Below are 20804 nucleotides of genomic sequence, written 5' to 3'. Positions count from 1 at the left end.
TCAGCAGTAGCAGTCAGTTTTTCTCCTTCTTAGTAGCTGTTGCAGCGCTGTGTTTTTGACTTTCAGCCTGGGAACAGAGCTGATAACACCGATGTTTAGACTGACCAAGGACTTTGTGAGTCTCATGCTCTGCCAGGGAGGAGGAGAAGCCGGGAGGAAGCAGGGACAGGACACCTGACCCAAACTAGCCAAAGAGGTATTCCATACCACAGCACGTCATGCCCGGGGATGTAACTGGGAGCTACCCGGAAGGGCACGTCCTCTCTTCTGTCGGGCTCTTTTCCGGCGGGCGGTATCGTATTCTCTTCCCTTGCTATTTCTCTTGTCATTATTATTATTGGTGGCAGCAGTAGTGATTTGTGTTATACCTTAGTTACTGGACTGTTTTTATCTCAACCCGTGGGAGTTACATTCTTTTGATTCTCCTCCCCATCCCTCTGGGGGGGTGGGGGGGGAAGTAGACTGCGTGGTTCTAATTTACAGCCGGGGCTTAAACCACGACAGTCTCTAATGCAATATAAAATATATTTGCTCCACTTAGTGACCTGGGAACTTGCTTTGGCTTATTTTTTCCTCCAAGCATTTGCTGTTAAGTTAATTAAGCATTTAAAAATAAGAGTCTCTCACTTTGCAGAGGCTCCACATAAACACTATTCTGACTTCTTCTAAGGGCCAGATTTGCTGCAAGGGTAAATCAATACAGTTTCACTGATTGAGGATCTGGCCTTAAAAGTCTGTTCAGTGCATTAAAACCAGTGCAGTGCAGCACGGCATATGCCTTGGCAGTAGAACAATTCTCCAGATTAAAATTTGAGGGAAATTTGGCAGTAAAAAGAAAAAGGCTCTGTTTTGAAATGCTGCCACTTCTTTACCCAGTGCTGACCACCACAGCTTCTCCACTTGTGAACTGTACGGTTATGGCCGGGATTTCACTGTCATTCTCATCGAGCTTCAGTGCAGCGTTGTCCAAGCCGGTGCTGCTGGGCTGTGGCAAGGCAGCAGGTTCTGCTGTCTGAGTTGGAGTGGAGCAATACAAGATAAAGCCCACCATGATGATAACGAAGGACAGGATATAAAGACCTGAAAACTAGCAGGGGAAAGAAAGAGATGCATTAAATCTTGTCTGATGTAAAAACATGTCAATGCTGCTTTGTTTTAAGATGTGAAAGCTACCCCTCCTTTCAAAACCATTTTAATGAGGATTATAATTACAATCTATACTCATGTCCGAAAATCAAAATTCAACACCTCTACTCACTGATGGTCAAAAGCTGCTGGCTGCTTTTCTCTGCATCTCATCCTCAACACTGCTGGACAGTAAATTTCCTTAGGTCTATATAGTAGGATACTGTAGGATAGTTGTTTACACATGTGAGTATGAAACATTGTACCCCAAACAAAATGTTTCAGCACAGCCAAATATTTCGGGTCCTGACAAGAGATGAATTTCTCCATCCTGCTGCAAGTCACCAGAGCAGGTCATTCTCTGTACAGCTCTCAACCATCTGCAGGGCTAGATAAATATTATCACTGGGCTAAAACCAGTTTGCTCTCTACAGCCAGCAAGTTCCAGAAGAGAGGGAGACTGGGGCTCCTTTTAGAAGCTTGGCACTTGTGCTCTTTTAAGAGTCTTGTGAGGTAAGAATACGAACTGCTGAGGCATTTCATTCACTGTCATTCACTTGTCTGTTAGAAGCCCAATAATTGCCTAGATTCATTCACCTTGACCAAAAAATAAATGCTTATTTTGTAACACCAGATTCAGTAATACAAAGTGTTCAAGTTATACACAGCCAGGAACACTTTTTCAGCACATTTGTTAAAATCCTCCATATTGCCTTTGCCAAATCATACTGATTAAACAGTAGGATGAAGGGCATAACACATCATACATCCCACTATCAATATTCCCTAACCTTCTTGGCTTCCTTCAACATGCCTGAAAAATATGTTTTCATTTATCAAGCAGCAGAGCTGGACAAAATGAATGGCAGGACCTGGTCAGTGGACTCTGATCCAAAAAAGACTGGGGCATAGACAGTTAAGGCATTGCAATTCCTAGCTGGCTGTCACTTGGCTCAAAAAACCTTGGACAACACCAAGCAAAAGTAAAAGCAGACTGAAACACAGTGGCCTTGTGGTAAGTGCCCTCTCTCCTTACCTTGCTGGCTGTTTGCCTGGAGGAGCTTGGACTCTGCACAGGAGGAAGCACCAAGCTCCGAAGATGTCCTGATGGAGGCAGCAGCAGTGTGCGTTGTCCTACCCCTAACTGACCCATTCCCATCAAATGAGCAGAGCTTGGGTCTGCATCAAGGCAAGAGAACTTCTCTAGAATGCAACCTGAGGCCATGACTGAACATGTGCTTGTAGCCAAGGCCATGTGGCCAGCAGGCAAGACTGGACAGTAACTGTTAGACCCCTCCCACAGTGCACACAGGCAGTAGGTGTCTCTGATCCTGCTCAGAATTAATTCTTCAGTGAGCAGATGAACAGTCACCAAGCCAGGATGTCAAAGGTCTTGCACCAAAGCTGTGATTCCAGGCCTGCCTGTTTGCAGCTATTGATAGAGGTGAACCTGAATCATCCTGCTGGTGCTGGGTTGGTTCGGGGTTGGGGGGAGGGGGGGGAGGGGAAGGGTTGGGGTTTGAAGGGGTTTTTGTTTGGTTTGGGGTTGGTTTTGTTTTGTTTTTCAGATATTGCAGCAAGTTCATTGCTTCAGACCCTGATTCCAGTTGCACCTATGCAATTTATATCCACGTACTCACTATCCGGCCTAATGACCATTTTAAGTGTTACTGGAGGCCTATAACTCCACCTAGCGTCTGTATTTGCAGTATACTCCCTTCCATAGCAGTTCATACAACAGAAGCATTTGGGAACCTTTTTTAGGATCTCTTGAGGGATTACAGGTATCTATACAATAAGCTCATTAGGAACAAGCACAGCAAAGTTCCATTATGGAGTAAAAGATTAAAAACAGAGCTCTTCAAAATAGGTATGCCAAATTCACATTCCGCCTTCAGCAAACATGGTTGGGACTCAAAAGTTGAGTGAGTCAGCAAAACACTGCCCACAAGTCAGAACTTCATTAATTTCTGGGCCCAGTCTTTGCCATAGCTGCTGCATGTTTGTCCTGCTTCTGCTTCAGAGCAGGCTCAGACCACAGCAATTCAGAGCTCTCCAGAGCTCTCCAGGTTTTGCTTCACTCTGTAGCCCATCCAAGCCTGACTTGCTATGAAATGCCATCTGGCAATGGAACACAGCAATTCCTTGCACTTTTGTTTGTAGACTCCTGTGTCAAGGGTGTTTTTTAATCCAGAAAATGTTCTGCCTGGTTTCTTTGTCCTATTGATAAAGAAACTATACAGTTAACTTGGCAGTGAGGTTTTTCTACTGCTAAAAGTTATGTCAAAACCTGTATCAAAATCAGGTTCTTTCAGTTCTTGGTTCCTGAGCTATCTCAGATCAGAGAATCAGCTAGATTGGAAAAGACCTTCAAGATCATCAAGTCCAACCATTACCCCAGGACTGCCAAGTCCACCACTAAACCATGGCACTAAGGACCTCCTCTGATTACTAACCATGTGGCATTATTATTGCTTCAAGGGAAGTTCATGTTTTAACAAAAGATCCAAAATTCTCTCATAGTACAACCCCAAAGCTTCCTCTAATTCATTTTTCCTTTTTGTACCAGAATACCCTGCAGATAGTAAAAATGAGATGATCTGCTCCCAGAAAAACCTCTCCCTAAAATAAGCTAAAAATCATGAAGAACAAAAGTTTATTATACCCCTTCCAAGGCTCTAGCTTACTTCTTCCTCTTTACTACTATGAACATAAATATATAACTACTTCTAGAGTTAAGCTATCTGGATGCCAAAATACATGTTTGGAAGGGACTGTGTATTTTTTTACTTGCTAGAATCTAAGTATTGTTTGCTTTCTATATAAATTTTTAATGAATACCTTTGTAGCTTGGAGCAAACGCTGGAACCCAAAACAGGGAGGAAAGCTGATCTAGAAGATTCTTGAAAAGGAAAACCTAGCTGCTGTCAGACCCTACCATTACCAGTCCTCCGCATTGTAAAATAAATTGGCCTTCATTTTCAGAAACAAATCTGACCTAAGAGCTTCTGGCTCCCCACAATGCTGAAGAGAAAGCAACCACATGGAATAACACAAATTAAGCTCTTAAGCAAATTTCACATGCTTCTCAATAAGCCCTTCCAGTTACTGAGCAACTGACTCAATTACTCCAATTGCTGTAACAAGCTAGGTTCCCACAAACGATTCTGGATGGAAAGCACAAGGTGGAATGAAATCTTTTTAGCACTGTCATTTAGCTTGAATAGACACTACCAAAAATATTTTAGAGCAGAATAGAAGTAACTGCCTTCTGGAGAGTGTACAAAGATAACACATTTATCTGCTGGGGTTTTTTGCCAGTTCCTTTAGTCTCTCCTTGGCAGTAGCACTGAGAAAGCTTGACTCTTATTCCAAGATACTGGTAATGAACAGATTAAATTTCTGAAAGAAAATATTAATTTCTGGAAATCAAGCCAACTTGCTCCTCTCTCAGACACTAAATGCCTTTCAGGACAGGGAGATTCAAATCCTCTCTTGGGACATTTGGAGAGATGAATCAAATCTAACATACAGTTCCACATAGGGCTTACAGCAAGAACTCTACCATTTGAACACACCAGGAAATTATTTACTGTTTATTAACTCTAATGTATTCCATCAAGTGTGAGGTTGTTTGAAAATCAGTATCTGCCTAATGATGCAATGCTATGTAATTAAATAGGTATGACTGACATCTGCCAATGATGAATGACACGAGCCGTAGAAGTGTACAAGTGCAAACAACTGTTCAGGGGCTTTTACGAGCATTATGCTTTATTTGCAATTCTGGAATTAAAAAGTAACTGAAAATTTAGTCAAAGAATTCAGGTACTTACATTATAATAAAAGAGGAAAAGCCCAAAGAACAGGCTGTAGAGATCCGCTGTCAGAATACCCAGGTTGACTGAGGTTGCGCTGGTAACCTTAATCACTACAGGCATGAAGCTGTACAGCCCAAACATGCACAGGGCAAAGGCTGTGAACAGCAGTGCTGCAAAACAAGGTGACAATTGACTCCTAAGGCACAGAATAATGATTTTAAAAAACACCAATATTCTTCAGACGCTTTAAAACTATGCACTTTCATCTTTTAGGATAAGATCTTCTAAAACATATGGGAATGTAAATTTAAGAAAAACACAGAAGAAATACTTCTTTTCCAAGATTAACCTGTATTGCAAAAATTACTGCATCTATACAAGGAAGTTCTCGCTCTTTCCTAGTTAATGTAAGAGCTGACTGAAGAAATTCAGAGGCATATTTCCTAATAACATACAATTCTGTTGAGGTCAAAACACGCCACAAAATCCTTTTTCCCAGCAATTCATTTAGGAAGGACAACAGAAAAATGTTCTTGTGGTGTTCCAACACCAAACACACGTCTGTAATCGAACAGGTTTGGGTTTTACTTAATTTATTTTAAGAAATTATTTCATACTATATGTAAAATGCAAAATATGAGCTCAAAGTTTTCATGTTCAGTCCTACAAACCTGATCTCTCTGCTGAGCTGCAAAGTTTGAAGAAAATAAATCTGTGACAATATGAATGCTGCTTAAAATCGAGAAAGAAAATTAAAACCCTAGCATTTGAAGTCTAAATGATTATAGTTTTCCAGTGCACAACATTTTTTGTCACACACATACCAATTTTCCAGTTCCACTGAATTTTCATTATCTCCCTATGTTCCACAATGGCTCTAGAGTTAGAGAAAAGATATAATACAGTAAAAAAGAAAAAAAGATATCATTTACAATTAATCTTATTGAATGGCACTAACTCCAACATCTAACAAGCATGAAAAAAACTTTAAAGTGCCTGAAAGTCAAGAGCACTTTTAGTTAATTCTTATGCCTTCTTTCCAGGCTTTTTCATCCTTCAGAGATTCCGTTTTATTTGATATACCATTGAAGGAAATTAACTCTAATGACGAGAAATGAGGAACATAAAATTCAACAGACAAATTTAAGTGCATGTGGTCTGTTACTCTTAACATGGTTATTTGTCAGAGTATATACGGTTTCATTTTAAACTGAAGGTTAACATGGAAGATCTTCTACTAACGATTATCTCCTAAACTATACCACAGAGAAAATCCATTAAGAATTTCATTCCTGTGAACAGTCCTCAGCATACTGAGCGTCCTCATGAAGATCAACAAAATCAAAATACAGCCAAGTATCATATGTGTTCAACTGCAGGATTTCAGCTTTAGAATTGCTGTAATAAGAGCAGTTCAAATAAAACAGATATAAAACAGATGCTGATCAGCAACAAATATAAAATTCAAGTGAAAGGACTGCCATATAGGCCAAATGCAGACATAACAAAGTATTAATTTAACAACATCATCATTTCATGGTAGACAAGCAATCATCTGTAGAACAGACAAATAATTAGTTTTAAAATAAATATTAGATCCTTACAGCTGTAGACCGCTGATAATAGTCCCAAACAAGCCCACCATTCCTAGAAACTCCACTCTGCTCAGATTTTTCACAATGTATTCCTCACTCACATTAGAAATGGCATACAAAGAAGCACCAAGAAGCACTAAGACATCTCCAATCACCACGTCACTACCTGTACAGAAATATTAATCCACAATAAGGGTAATGCTGCAAAAACTGTGTAACTTTGCTTAAAAAGACAAGCAAATTTATCTCCAACATCTCCATCTTCCTAGCACCTTCCAGGGTAAGGGGAAAGGAAATATCCCCTGTGTGCAGGTGAGTGGATTGGTGTCTTAATACATACTGCTACCTGCTCACATCACCCTGCCCAGTCTGGAATGAGCTAAACCTGGTATTTACATCACATCCTACCAAGCCACTGCTGTATAGTCTGGTCCAATTCTACTTCTCCTACCTAAGGCACTCTAGGGAGTAGAGAAAATTACCAGTTAGAGATGCTCTTCAACTTTCTGAATATTGCCCCCACTTTTGCAGTAAGGCCTGCTTCAAGCCTTGCTAAAATCAGTCTATTGATCTCAGCAAGACGTGGACTCAGCTTCAGGTTTATGACAGGCCTTAAGTGGGCACTGCAGATAGGTGTATTGTGTGTCCTGCTGCGATTTACTTATATGGGACTCCCTGTGATACAGTCACTCGTCAAGTAAATGATGTCATGCATCAGCTAAATGGCAAAAGGATCACCATTGTTTAAATCCTTGAATTGATTTAAAATTTCCTTTCTTGAGCCAGTTGGCAATCACTAAGAAAATATGTCTGAAATATGAGGGTAAGCAGTAGTAAGAATACCCAGATCGGCAAATAAAGCACAACTGTCTTAAAGCCTCAGGGAAAGAAATTTTTCTCCCTCAGGACTGAGATACTTGTATCACACAGCATTAAAGCTAAACCTCAGTTTGTCTTAATGTCTTACCTACAGTAAGGCACAAAGGCTCCTAAATAACACCGAACAGGCTTATCCCTATGCTGCCTGATGAAGACAATGCCCTGAAATTTACCTCATACCCTCTGGCTCTGAAAATTCAAAATTCTTATTCAAAATAAGATCACTATGATATGGGTTGATTTAGGCATCTGTCATAAAGAAGACAAGACTTGCCCTTATCTGCACCCAGCTGTATCCTAGTCCCCAGAGCCCAGCCTCTCTCCCAGAGGTCCCAGGAACCCCAGCATCCTGCCCATGTCTCCTCTTGCTCTCACACAGTAAGTCCCTGCTTTCCAGTCTCTGACCTGTGGGCCTTGGGAATACGTGGACCACTTCTACTGGGTCTGCTAAAGGTAACTTAGAGAAGTCAGCTGCTGTTGAGTAATTTCTTGTTTGCTATTTGTGCTCACAGAAAACTGCACATCAGAAGCCCAGCTGCCAGCAGGCTGATTCCATGAAAGCAAGCCAAAGTTTGTAGGCTTTGTAGTAAAAGTGAACAAGCTTTCAAGAATGAGACCCTTCATTGTACTGTTTGAACAGCAACAAAATTTAAGCTTAACACAAGTCTTCCTCTTTTAAGAGATAATCCAAACCTAAGCAAAGAAATTCCATAGCTCCCTATAAAATTAGCAACTCCTTAGCCACTATCTTCTTGGACAAGAAATACAAATAGCTATGTGTCTTCTCCTCTTCTGCATTCTTTCCACTCCCCCTGTATGTGCTCCTCTTTCTCTTTAACAAGTTAGCCCACCACAGGAACCATCTCTCCGCTTTTCCCCCCACAATAAAGGACTCCTTACCTTCGCTGTCCTGCCTCCCTGCCAAAATGTCTGCACCCACCATTGTTCCTACACCCAGCAAACAGACAGCAACAGCAAGGAAATGGATCAGCCTGTATCTTGCACGGAGAATGAACCAAGACAAAGCCATCAGCACAGGAATCCCAAAACAGTCCAGCAGCTGTGTGTACAGAGAAAGTTTGAATTAGAAACCCACCCTGAATCTCAATTGCACTATCCTGACAGGAAATGTACAGGATCTTACTTTCCGTCACTATCAGATGTTAATGAAAGCAAAGCAACCCAGTGGATTCATTTAAAAGAGAGGGCAGACCCACATTTTACCATTAAAAGCATTTTACAAGTAAAAGGAGACCTGGGACAGGGGATCCATCCTCGCCTGGTAGGAAGGCACAGATCTAGAAACTCCCCTAATGATGGATCTAATCAACCTTTGCAGCTTCACAAATGAATGCTAGGGTGCTGTTCTCAAACCACATTGCTCCCCATGACAGCAACACAAGGAGGTGGTTCACCAACATTTCCGTTTCTACCCAGCAGTGTTTGTCTCCAAATCTGTAATTAGACTTTCAGGCTCCATGACCGCAAAGTAAAAATCTGGAAGTACTGAAAGATACAAGTAATCTTTTTTACATTGAAGTGACTAGAACAAGAATTTGACTCTGCAGTTTTAGCTTTAATTTTCTCCCCCTCAATTGGATCCTACAAAAAAAATAAAAATAAAAAATAAAAATGCACATGTGCTGGATGCCATGTACAAAATTGGTAGAAGAAAGATAGGAAGAGAAGAACAGCTTTCCCAAAGTCACCTTCCCAGTCTTCCAGCTTCCCACAAAAGCATGTAAAAGCCACCAATGTGTTTTCATTACTTTCTTAGAGCTGACTCTCAATTAGTCAGCAGCAAGTAACCCACTCTAGTTCACCCACACCTCACCAGCAGAGATTCACAAAGCAGCCAGAGCTTTGAAGCACTTCAGATGTGTTTGCAGACACTGAGCAGACTGAACAGCTATGGTTCAAGGACATCTGCCTTTCATGACAAGTAGTGACACTGACTTCTCTTTCCTCTATTTCATATTCCCACTCTGTATGTTTCTAAATCCCTATGTGCCTTTGCCTTGCTGTTAGACCCACCCGTTTTCTACCCAATCTTGTTTATCACAGAAAATATCAACGAGTTAGCTGTGTAGTTAATACAGAAAACTATGCTGCAACGTAAGATGAGCATAATGTTCTAGAATAACCAAGTAATACCAAGAACCTTAAGCTAATCATATTTGGTTTAATACTTAACAAAATAAGACTTTGTTTCTGAATCTGTCTGGAGGCAAAAAAAGGTGTATTTTCTGACCCTCATCAGTAGAGTACTGTGAAACTATAGATGGGAACAGTTTACAGCAGAATCATAGAATCAAGACAGGTTGAAAAAGACATTTAAGATCATTAAGTCCAACCATTACCCCAGGACATATAGTCAGCCTTCCAAAGACTGCTCACAAATTATTCTCAAATGTCAGCCCTTAAAACTTGGCCTCTTGAAGTCCCCACAGAGTGTTAGGTCCAGGTCAATAGGACTGGGGCATAATCATTACAAGAGCCTTTAGTCCTTAATGTTCATTGCCAGCCTCTGCCTGCCTAAGTGCACCACTGCAGTCATCATCTATGCTTGCTTCCATTAGATCAGCCACCATCCCCAAGGGTTTTAACTAAACTCGCAAGACTTTCATGATACATCTGGTTTTATTTGTTCTTAACTACACATATTAAAGTCTTACAAGCATAGCATTAAGGGGAGTTATTACAGATTAAATCCTAACAGTGCCTCTATCCTTCCGTCAATTTGCTTTCACCCCTTAGATTGCCTCCAGCTTGTCCTGGAGAACAAAAGCACTTGCCTAAGCTGTATTATGAGACATTACAACCACACAAGTTCTAATATGTAATACCACATAATCAATACAACTTTGCTCTACTGAAAAAATATGCTGAGAGTTTCTACTTAGTCACAAGCCTTTTTCTCTATCTTACTTTTAGTTTAGGCTCAAGAAAAACTTCTAACATTTCCTCCAAATTTGACTGTTTTGACAGTTAGAAATATTAGAAACATTAGTAAGCAAGATTTTTACCCCTTTGGTAGTAGACATCTCTTCTACTAATAAGTAAGTTTTTACTTCCTCATAATTGAGATGTCACTACATATCTTTTCAACCTCCAAATATTTTTTCAACCCAAAGAGTGGAAGAAAATAACTTTAAAAAGATTTGTTAATTAGGATGTAAGGGAGCAGTACATAATGAACAAGAAGCTCTTTCAGTAACACTGCATGGGGAATTGCTGCATCCAGACCAATAACATACTGTACAGCTACAGCATCCTGGTTAGAGGATTTGCAACCAACACACAGAGGCACCAAATGAGGAAGAACATGCCCTGTTAATCTGTTCCAGGTGATAATTATCCTCAATTACACACAAAAGAAATCTTGACTTTCAACTAACTACTGGATCTTGCCTTCCCTTCATCTACTATGTTGCAAAGCATTTCTGTACAGTATCAAGATCAAAGAGGTGCAGAGCAGATGTAACATCACAATGAATTATATCAATGGAACCAGTCAAAAGAATAAAGTTTATTTATTCACGTTTTATGACATTTACAAAAGTACTGTGGCACTGATTACTATTGCCAGTAGAGCCTCAGCAAACTCATCTTATTCAAGTCTACCCTTTATTTTCACAAGGGAAAAGACAGATAACTTGGTGATTCGACTTATAGATGTTTTGACTCAAACTCGGCTTTGGCCATACTGTTTGTAGGAGATTTTAAAGGCCAAGTGAGTAAATTATTAAAAGATGTTTTAATACATGGTTACTAAATTATCATAGACTGTTGGAGATCATTGGTTTGGTTATAATTGCCAGCTCCAGACAGCTCTGTGAGCAAGAAAGCTCAATAGCTCATCCTGCTCACCTCCCGACAAGGCTCCCTTGGGGTAGCCTTCCGCTGAGCCCCAGGAGTTCATCCTGCATTTTTGCCTGTTGAGGTTAACACTCCCATCCTAATGTTATCACCTTAAAAATCTTCCAACCCCTTCCATGTAATGCTAGTATTTGACAACTAAAGGAAAATCAGTTCTGCTTTTGTATGTATGTTCAAGAAAATACATGGAAGTTCCTTGCTGAGCTGAGAAAACTTATGTTTGAAGATAAGTTTCACAGGGCTGAGCTGAAGCTCTAGCCAGCTAGTATTTTAACAGTGACTACCCTGTATCCAGGAAGATGACATATACTCCTGCATTGCTTTATGTTGCCTGGGCATCCACTCACAGCCAGTGCTGCAGACAGGCCATTCAGGCTAGATGCTCTGAACCACAGGTTCTGACGTAGTTGCAGAACTACCTGCTACTGACAGACAGCAAATATCTAGACCAAATCACAGGCTTTTTTCTGTCCTGTATCTCATTTCTACCAGTGGTGAGAAACTGGTGACTTTAGAGAATAAGCAAGAAACCTTACAGTTACAGGCAGTTACAACAAATTCCAATTACTGAACTGACACAAAGCAGCATCAGTCTGAAGGTTACCACATGGGAAAAAGGTTCAGCAAATGCTTCAGTTTGGCAACTGGACTGGACAACCTACTCACTCTAGTCTTTCGTAATTTCTATGAAAGAAATCATGGGAATAGCTTTACTACTTCTGGGAACTTGGATCAAAGTCCTGGCTTTTTCAGCTGTAAAGTATACAATCAGACAGCGTCTCAATTATCAGCTTAACTTGATCTTGAGACTGAAATGTGTCACTTTTAAAGCTTTGATTTCTTTGATTTCTTATTTGTAAGGAAATTAAAGGCCTAATGAGTTATAACATGTAAGTATGAAGTGTAAATGTGACAATAATAATCCAACAGGGACATATTAATGGTCTTGCAAATGGTAGTGCAAAAAAGTTACTGCGGTTCTCTAAAAGCAGCCCAGAGCACAGGAATTTATTGCTTTACAGGTAGTTCTTTTAAATATTAACCCTGTTACTTTGACTGCAAAACACTGACACCTAAACACTCCTTTCTAACTAACAGCCAATTCTGCACAGCACATTTTTTATTCAGGTGAGTTGGGCCATGATCCCAGCCATGGATCCACCACTGGCAAGAACAGGCATACGCTGGCACAGCCCCACACACACTCCTCCCTTGCTCCAACAGCAGCTGTGGAGCCATACAGTGAGCTAATTTGGGCCTGACACAGCTCAGCAATAGTCCAGCAAAAGACAGGGTCTACTCTGACTTTACTCAGTGCCCCGAGCCAGTTTGCTCAAGAGATTTGGCCCTCAGCTCAGAAGCATGCAGCTGGAGGCAGGAGGAAGGCACTAACTCTCCAGCAGCTTATGTTTGTGTATGGTGACAAAGAAAATCCATCCTTACCCCTCTTGCTTGTAAAGCATTTTTATAATACAAGATACATCCTAGTATAGTGACACAGCTCCAAGCGCTGGTGTGGCAGGAGCCTGGCAAGCTTACCTCCCTTCCATTTCTTTCAGAAAGAGGTCTGAAGTGCTACATCCAAAAGCCAAAGGGCTGTCCCTCAACACGTGGTCAGCAACACCAGCTAACTACTAGTATGTCCTCATATGTGGAGTTATATCTCACAAAGCCTCCCACAGCTCCTAGGACTAGGCAAGAGATTTGCTTCACCCTCATCAATAACAGCCTGTGCTGAGTTGAGTGCTACCAGATTGTAAATCTTTACTTTGTGTCAGGAGAAAAACCTGAGTGGCTATCAGCAAACTCTTGCTGCTGACAAGAGTTAGAAGTGCTTTCTATCAAAATAATTTGAGTCCAACTCTAAAGCTGGCACTGGGTAATACAAGCCAATTTTCTCTCCTTCCTGGAAATGCTATTCATGATGCAGGATGCTCTTCCCTGTACTGCAGACAGAAAAATAGATATTGGAAAGTTTTTTCAGGCTTAAATAGCTTCCACATCTGTCCTGTGAATCTCATTTCAGAAACCAGTCCGAAACTGTATAAAAGCTATAGTTCAAAAAGACAGATCAGTCCTTACCTGTACACTTGTGAGGGTCGTGTATTGGTAGGCTTTTACAATCATGTAATTGGCTTCAACATCAGCCAGTCCCAAAATGATATACTTCCACCACCTCTGTTTCAGAATTTGCCAAAGACTGTCACTCCCTGTTTAGAAAAAAGCAGTAGTCAGTATGTGTTTCTTTCGCACTAAATGTTGTGCAGGAATCTTGCTTTTTAGAAGAATAAATACTACCGAGACACTCAATTTTAGTTTCCCCTGCTTAAAAGAGATACAGTGACAGCAAAATGCAGCCAGGGACAAGACAATGCAAATGCTGAAAAGCACAGAAACTCTTCCACTTAAGGAAAAAACCCACAAGACTAGAGTTGATTAAAGAGTAAATTAATAGGAATAGGAGGAATATTAAATAGCCTCTGGTAAAGAAGCTTGTTATCACAACAAAGCCTATTTTCCTTAATATTACATAGCACTAGAAACCAAAGAGCACATAATTCCAAACAGAAATGAACTGAAATAAAGATTAAATGCTCATTTAACCTGTGAAATTCATTTCCATGTGTTATTACAAAGCAGGAATTTCAGCAGGTACTTCAGAAAAACTAGGATGAGTTTTGAGTTCTTTATTTTCAAAACTGTAAGGAAAATGTAGAAGAGGAAAAAATAAATTATGAACCAGAATCTTCCATCCCATATTTTACATACCAGTCCTAAATGCCAGCATTGTTGTATAAACTAAAAGAAGCAAAGAATAGTTGATAAAGCTTTGAAACATTGGAGTATTCACTTGGTATTGTTCTGCTAGGTACTGGCTTGTAACAGCAGTCCCACAGATAAACAAGGACAGCATCTGGCCCAGAATTACTGTTTTCAAAATATACCTGTGAATATAAAAGACAACACAGTAAGATTAGAATTAAACATTCAAGTTGTTTAAAAAACATTTGCTAATTTTACAAGGAAAATGCCATTTTTTAGATAGATATTCCCCACCAATGTTGTTCTGATTTACCAGTCAGCAGGGTTTTGTCCACACAGAAGATCTAGTCTAGCCTCAGGATAGCCATGTAAGAAATGAGGCCAGTTCAAACCACCAGTGATGGATACTACAAAAGTTTGCAAGGATCTTCAAGCAGCTCCTCTGGGCAGGCTCAAACCAATGGCAGGATCTATTCTTATCAAGAGAGGCTTTGATACACATGGACTGAGTTGAATCCTTGGCCTCCACTGAATCTCATTCTGACTTTGGTCAATAGACATCTTTAAGATCAAGTTAAAGCACAACCGCCTGCAGGCCCTTCCAAGACCTGAGCCTTTGAGAGTGAGCTGAGACCCTAAGATGAGCAGTCCTAAAGAAATCCAAAGGTATTAACCATAGAATCATAGAACAGCCCAGGTTGGAAGGACCTCGAAAGATCATATGGTCCAGCCTTTCATCGGAAAGAGAGATTATTTAGCACACTGTCCAGTCACATCTGGAAAACCTCCAGCAATGGGGACTCCAACCCATCCCTGGGGAGGTTGTTCCCATGACTGATTTCTCTCACTGTAAAAAAAAAATCTTTCTTACAATAAGAATCCTTATCATTAATACTTCTTCTGGATTTTTTCTGCCGTATTCCATCACATCCTGCTGTAATCAAGGATGGAGTTAAGAACACATTTTGGCCAAAGATCATGTTAGCATTTACAACTCATTTTAAATACAACCCTTTCTAGCGGAAAGCTCATGCTCTTTTAGTAGTAATTCTTCACCTAATATAAAGAGAACTATTCCAGATGCTCCCAGACAAATGTAGATCACTATGTATCTGTTGGCTTGCTGTTTTTCCTGCCAGTGGAGCTAGGCAAATTTGTACCACCCCAGTCTCTGCCTGCATACTCACAATATACAGTGACAGGGGCTCAGTGCTGTGCTGTCTGTACAGATCTGCAAAGTTCACATCTAATCTGTTTACTCTGAGAACTACTGACGAGAATTTAGCCGTCTTCACAACTGACCCGTTTGTTCCTACTCAAAGTAACTGAGCAAGGGAAGAAACCAGTAACACTGGCTGTTTTACCACAGTGGGTGACTTGAACGTACTAAGCACCAGCACACCCAGCTATGGTGTGCAATCTAGCTGCCAGGCAACTAGAAGGATGTGTTCAGGGGTGCTAAAATCAACTACAATCATAAAGGCAACCCCTCCTTCTCGAAGGGAGAAATATCCCTTGCATGGATTCTAATTCAGCTGCATGAATCTTGTTTTCAATTCTGCCTGACTCCAAAGCTCTTCTGACTAAAAATGCCACGGGGCACATTTTTCTCTTCAAGTCCATTTTGATGAGACAGCAAACCTCCACAAAGTTCAGTCATGCTGCACTTCAAGAGATTCGAGCCCCATGTTTTGCTACAGGTTGCTTTGCCAATGCCAGCAACGGTGCACATCCCCATTAGAGTATTCATATATCATCTAAGGTCCTATCCAGCCTTGTGTGAATAACTCTTCTGGTGCACGAAAGAACATTGTCATTTCCAACATTCTGAATGTTGAATTAAGCAAGAGAAACCATGTTTCAGGTAGAAATTTATCATGGCTACTTTGTAGCACAGCATTAACTGCAAACAGTGCTATGAAATACATATATGAATACAAAATAAAAAGGCAGAAAAAACCTTTGAAGCTACCTCACTTCAGTTAGGTTGAATTTCTTTTCATTCTGGTCAAAGATCTGATTGTGCGACCTCTTCTCTCACGCAGGCATGGGTGATAGCCACAGCTCACTCTCTGCCAGCCCTGTGAACTCTGGTTCCTCTACCAGAAGACCCATTGAAATTTTAAGGAAGAAGTAACACAGTGAACAATGCCTGAAAAATGATGCTTCAGGCACTTTAAAAAATGCATATATCCTTTTTATTATTCAAATAAAGAATTTCTTGCTCTAAACAAGCAGAAAATATTTATTCCTTACCCTCAGTGCAGGAGGCACAGAGAAAGCCTTCAGCAGTTTACTGGACTAACCTCACCTCGTGCTTGGACTAGCTGGGACGAGGGTGTGGAGGTGGGGATCAAACCTAAGCAGAGCTGTGACTGGACAAAATTTATGTAGTTTTACTGGAGCAGAGCTACAAAGCCTGCTTAGTCCACAGAATGAATTGCACTCATCAACACATTAGCAGGAGAGGTCAAAACTGTCTTGCTGACAGAAGCTCTGCTCTCCTGGATGCAAACTTCCCTTCACCCACCTCTAGGAAGTGCCAGAGAGATGGGCAGAAGCACAGGCAATGCTACCCGCAAGCACAAGGTACCATTTATTAAAAACAAGAAAGACCTGGCTGCCCTCTTGCAGCAGAATAATTCCACTGAGCTGATCCTCAGCTTTTCTAACAACTTAAGTTCTTCCAGTTTAAAGTACCCATGGAGTTCTCTTCTTGCATTTTTGCATACGGGAAAAGGCGCAGGTCCAGAATCCACAGAACTGTTTAGTTAGTGGTTACTGCGCCAGCAAACATTGCTCTTTAGTTAATGTATGTCTCAACAGACCTGCAACTTTTACTTCCACAGTATCAAAGGAAAGCAGGCTCCATACTGCCTCATTCCCTTCTTTATTTTTCTCTATTGTAATTCCAGGAGTTTTTTCTCTCCTGAACAGATTCAAATATTAAGATCAGAAGAGCCACATAAAGACGTCATTCACTGACAATAGAAGACTGCCTCCAAAATATGTCCTTTATGAATCCCGAACCACAGTATTTTGGCAGTGTCAGACCCTTGTAAAACCAGAGAGCAAACTTCAAATCCTATTGGTTTCATTTTGCCAGACAATTTCTTACAAGAAAAATACCTCAAAGACATGAGTTTCCATTCTTCCCAGTATTGACATAAGCATTGATGACCATGATTTTCTCATTAATAATTTATAATCTTTTTTAAAAATATATTAATTATTAACTTTTCTGTGCCAGAACTTGATCCTCTCTGCTCTTCTTTTCTTTTTAATGTATTGGTAAGGACTAAATCACTTTGGACTCTCAGATGACAAAAGGTAAGTGGTCTGAAATGGCTTTTGACTTTGGGGGGTTGTTGTTGGTGGTGGTAGTTGACTACTAAGTAATTATTCCTCCTCTCCCTTCAGCCACCACATCTTAGCTATCTATATCCATGGCTATGAGCAAAACTAGGAGTCATTTGGGGATTTGTTTATAGAATCTTAAAGTTTGCCACAAATTGGTTGAACACTGATGCTGAACAATGTGCAGCTATTGACATCATAAGTCAGGCTGGCTCCATGTGAAATGCAGAAGAAAAAGACTCCGATATTAAAATACAATCAGAGTCTATATCTCAGGAAGTTAAAGAAAACCTAATAAACCCACAGTTAACAATTGTATTGGCTATTAGTTTAATAAATCCCATAATAGGGATTGTTTCAATGAAAATAAATACAGCTTTTCTAAAATTATGTGCATTTATGCAACCAGTTAAACACTAACAGGCAAAGCCTGTTAAAACATTCTCCACATAGCTTACTTGCACTTCAGGAAGGGTTCAGTAGTTAATGCTGAAGGGGCCGGGGAGGAGTGGATAGCCATTTCATTTGAATAACCTCACATTTTCATGTGAGTAGTTAAAGGAAATGCAGGTTCAGATTTAAGCCATATTCTAACAAGATAAGCAGACGGCTCAAGACAGGAAAAAAAACCCTATTTTTAAGTACTAGCATTTTCAGAAGTTAGTGGTTTTCAGTGTTGTGCCTTAGAATTGAAATCAATTTAATTTGTAAAAGCTAAGAAACAGAAAAGGAAAAAAAATAGAAGAGGAAAAAAAAAGACTAGTTTTTTTTAAAGAACCAGAAAGCCCACTTCCTACTGGTTTTACTCAAAAACAATCCCAAGAAATCTAGTTTATTACATAGAAGTATTAAACCTTCCTATGACTCTGAAAGGTCTCTAACAAAACTGAAGTGACTGAGCCTCCAGCCACATGAGGAAATAAAAAAGAAGGCGGCAAGGGAAATCAGTTTAGTATCTCAGACAATACTTTGCAAAAGTCACTGAGAGCTCTTTATTCGCTTTCAAGTATCATCACTAAAGTCACTCAGTGTAGCCCTCTGGCAACATTTTGGCAAAACTACTAGCATAGGTGAGGTTACAGAATAGATCAGTAAGTTCCTATCTTGCTTTTGTGAGCATTCCCGACAGACATGAGGAATGAAAACAGAAGAACTTTTAACAAGCAGAGAAAAGCAAGCTTTTGTCCTCTGGAGTAAGCCTGGCCAGCATGCACCTACATGCAGGGCGCTCCACTAGATTCCAGCTTTTGAGCCCAGGGCTGGCAGGAGAGCTCCAGCACCTCCTGTCTGGTGTCTGATGCAACAGTTCCAGAGACCAAGTCCAGAGCCAGAACAAAGCCTTTTAAACAGGGATATTTTCTTTTTCCCCAGATGGAAAATAAAGCTGTAAGTGAATGGCAGCTCCTGCAGGCTGAGGTCAAAGGAGGTAGTTTTGCTCTAACAAAAGGCAGTGCTTCACAAAGCATGCAATTCCTGCCAAAAACTTGGTAGACTTTTTCCTCAAGTTTTCCATACTGAACCAGCGCTCACATTTTAAGTGATGTACTTGGATGGGTTTCTAGCCTAAGCTGATTCAAGGAAGGAGGGAAAGGGGATATTGGTCTTTCTGGACGCCGCACCTCCACAATCTCAGCTATTTTGTTCTGTTATCTTCTCTGGCCTCCATGACCTGTTCTTCACAGCAATGTAGGTAAGAGTACAGAACAGATAAAATTACAGAACATATATATTTATATACATATAAACAATATAAGCAAAAATTACAAAAAATTAATAAAATAAAAAATCAAGTGTATGTGTGCGTATGTGAGATTCCACCCTTAACAGAGCCATAGAATGGTTTGGCTTGGAAGGGACCTTAAAGCTCATCCAGTTCCAACCCCCTACCACGGGCAGGGACACTTTCCACTAGACCAGGTTGCTCAAAGCCCCGCCCAGCCTGGCCTTGAACACTTCATGGATGGGGCATCCACAACTTCCCTGCACAACCTGTTCCAGTGTCTCACCACCCTCACAGTAAATAATTTCTTCTTAATATCTCATTTAAATTTCCCCTCTTTCAGTTTAAAGCCATCCCCCTTGTCCAGTCACCACATGCCCTTGCAAAACATCTGAACCACCCCAGCTCTCTCAGCCTGAAGTGACTGTTCGCACTCACACCACAGCGCTTATAGGCTGCAGCCCGGCTGTGCTTCGCGTCCGCCCGTTGTACGATGTAAGCACACCATCCTCACGCAGCCCGCCAGCAGCGCAAGACGAAACTCTCCCGGCTGCCGCTCGCAGCCGCCGCTCTCGCCTCCGCCAGGGCTCGCCCGAAGGATCAAAGGAAAAGAGCTCAGCCCCACGCCCCGCTCCCCGCAGCAACCCCGGGCCCACACCGGGCCGTCCGTGGCTCTGGTACGGGCACCGCACGGCTTCTCTCGGCGGCACAGATAAGCCACCTCATCCTAACCGCGTCACCGGCCAGCGCGCCGAACACAGGCTGTTTCCCGCTGCCTCCTCCGCGGAAGCGGAGACGTCCGCGGTGCCAGGCTCCACTTGGAGGGCCGCGGCCGGGCACTCACCAGGTGCAGAGCTTGTCCCTGAGCAGCGCCAGCAACCGGCTCGGAGGGGCGGCGGCGGCAGCCCCGGGAGATGTCTCGGTCGCGGGTGCAGCGGCCACCGCAGCACCGGGTGGCGGCGCCCCGTCAGCGGCCGCCTCCATGCCTCGGCCCTGCGCCCGCCGAGAGGGAGTGAACGAGAGCTCTGCGCTGGCGGCAAAAGAAGGAAGCAGCGCCGGCACCGAGATGCTGAAGCACACCCCCGCTGACGGCGGCCGCACTGAGCTTTGTGCCCGGCAAGGGGCCGCCCCCGGGAGGGGCATGACTCGTCCTGGGGCGGGGGGACTGCTACCTGGCCCGGGATGCGCCTCATGGTCCTTCCCCTTAGCCAGCCGCTGTCCCGCTCCGCAGGTTTCCTGCACCCGCTGATGCATGTGAGGCAGAGCAGAAGAGCCCCAAAGGATTGGCTGCTCCAGAAGCGACAACGTGGAGTTCGTGTTTCTGCTCTAGAGCTCAGGCAACCCGAGGATGTTCACGGCAGCGGCCCCAGTCCGGTGCCCTGGTGCGGGTCCCTGCAAGGCCACCTTGGCTCCAGTCCAGCCGCAGGCTTCGACCCCCAGACCATGTGAAGGCCTGAGTGCAGATGGCCACATATGCGGCCGGTCAGGTCTCATCTGCCGGTTACATGAGTCAAGGTTACTGTAAACCCTTAAGGTTTAACTTCTCCCAGCTTTGTGTGCAGCCTTGAGCTCCTCTATTTGTAAGGTTTCCACTTCCCACGTTTTTGCTGATGACTCTCACATCTCAAAATTTATCTTGTCCCATTAGTCTAAACCCATATCTGA

General features: G+C 42.0%; 1 protein-coding gene across 1 annotated transcript; it reads right to left on the bottom strand.

The window, feature by feature from the left end:
• Positions 1–868: 868 nt before the first annotated feature.
• SLC35F2 (solute carrier family 35 member F2) lies at positions 869–20036 on the bottom strand (the record flags this gene model as incomplete). The annotated part of the gene is made up of 8 exons (XM_080612988.1): positions 19984–20036; positions 14069–14244; positions 13382–13509; positions 8321–8480; positions 6551–6707; positions 5771–5823; positions 4962–5116; positions 869–1087 (listed from the first exon to the last, which is right to left on the bottom strand). Exons 2-8 carry the CDS (start codon positions 14211–14213, stop codon positions 869–871), a joined length of 1017 nt encoding a protein of 338 aa, XP_080469114.1. The 5' UTR covers positions 14214–14244; positions 19984–20036.
• Positions 20037–20804: the final 768 nt, after the last annotated feature.

Source organism: Psittacula echo, assembly GCF_963264785.1.
Source record: "Psittacula echo genome assembly, chromosome: 3".
Taxonomy (NCBI): domain Eukaryota; kingdom Metazoa; phylum Chordata; class Aves; order Psittaciformes; family Psittacidae; genus Psittacula; species Psittacula echo.
Note: the sequence above shows the minus strand (reverse complement) of the source record. Positions and strands in the feature narration are given on the sequence as shown.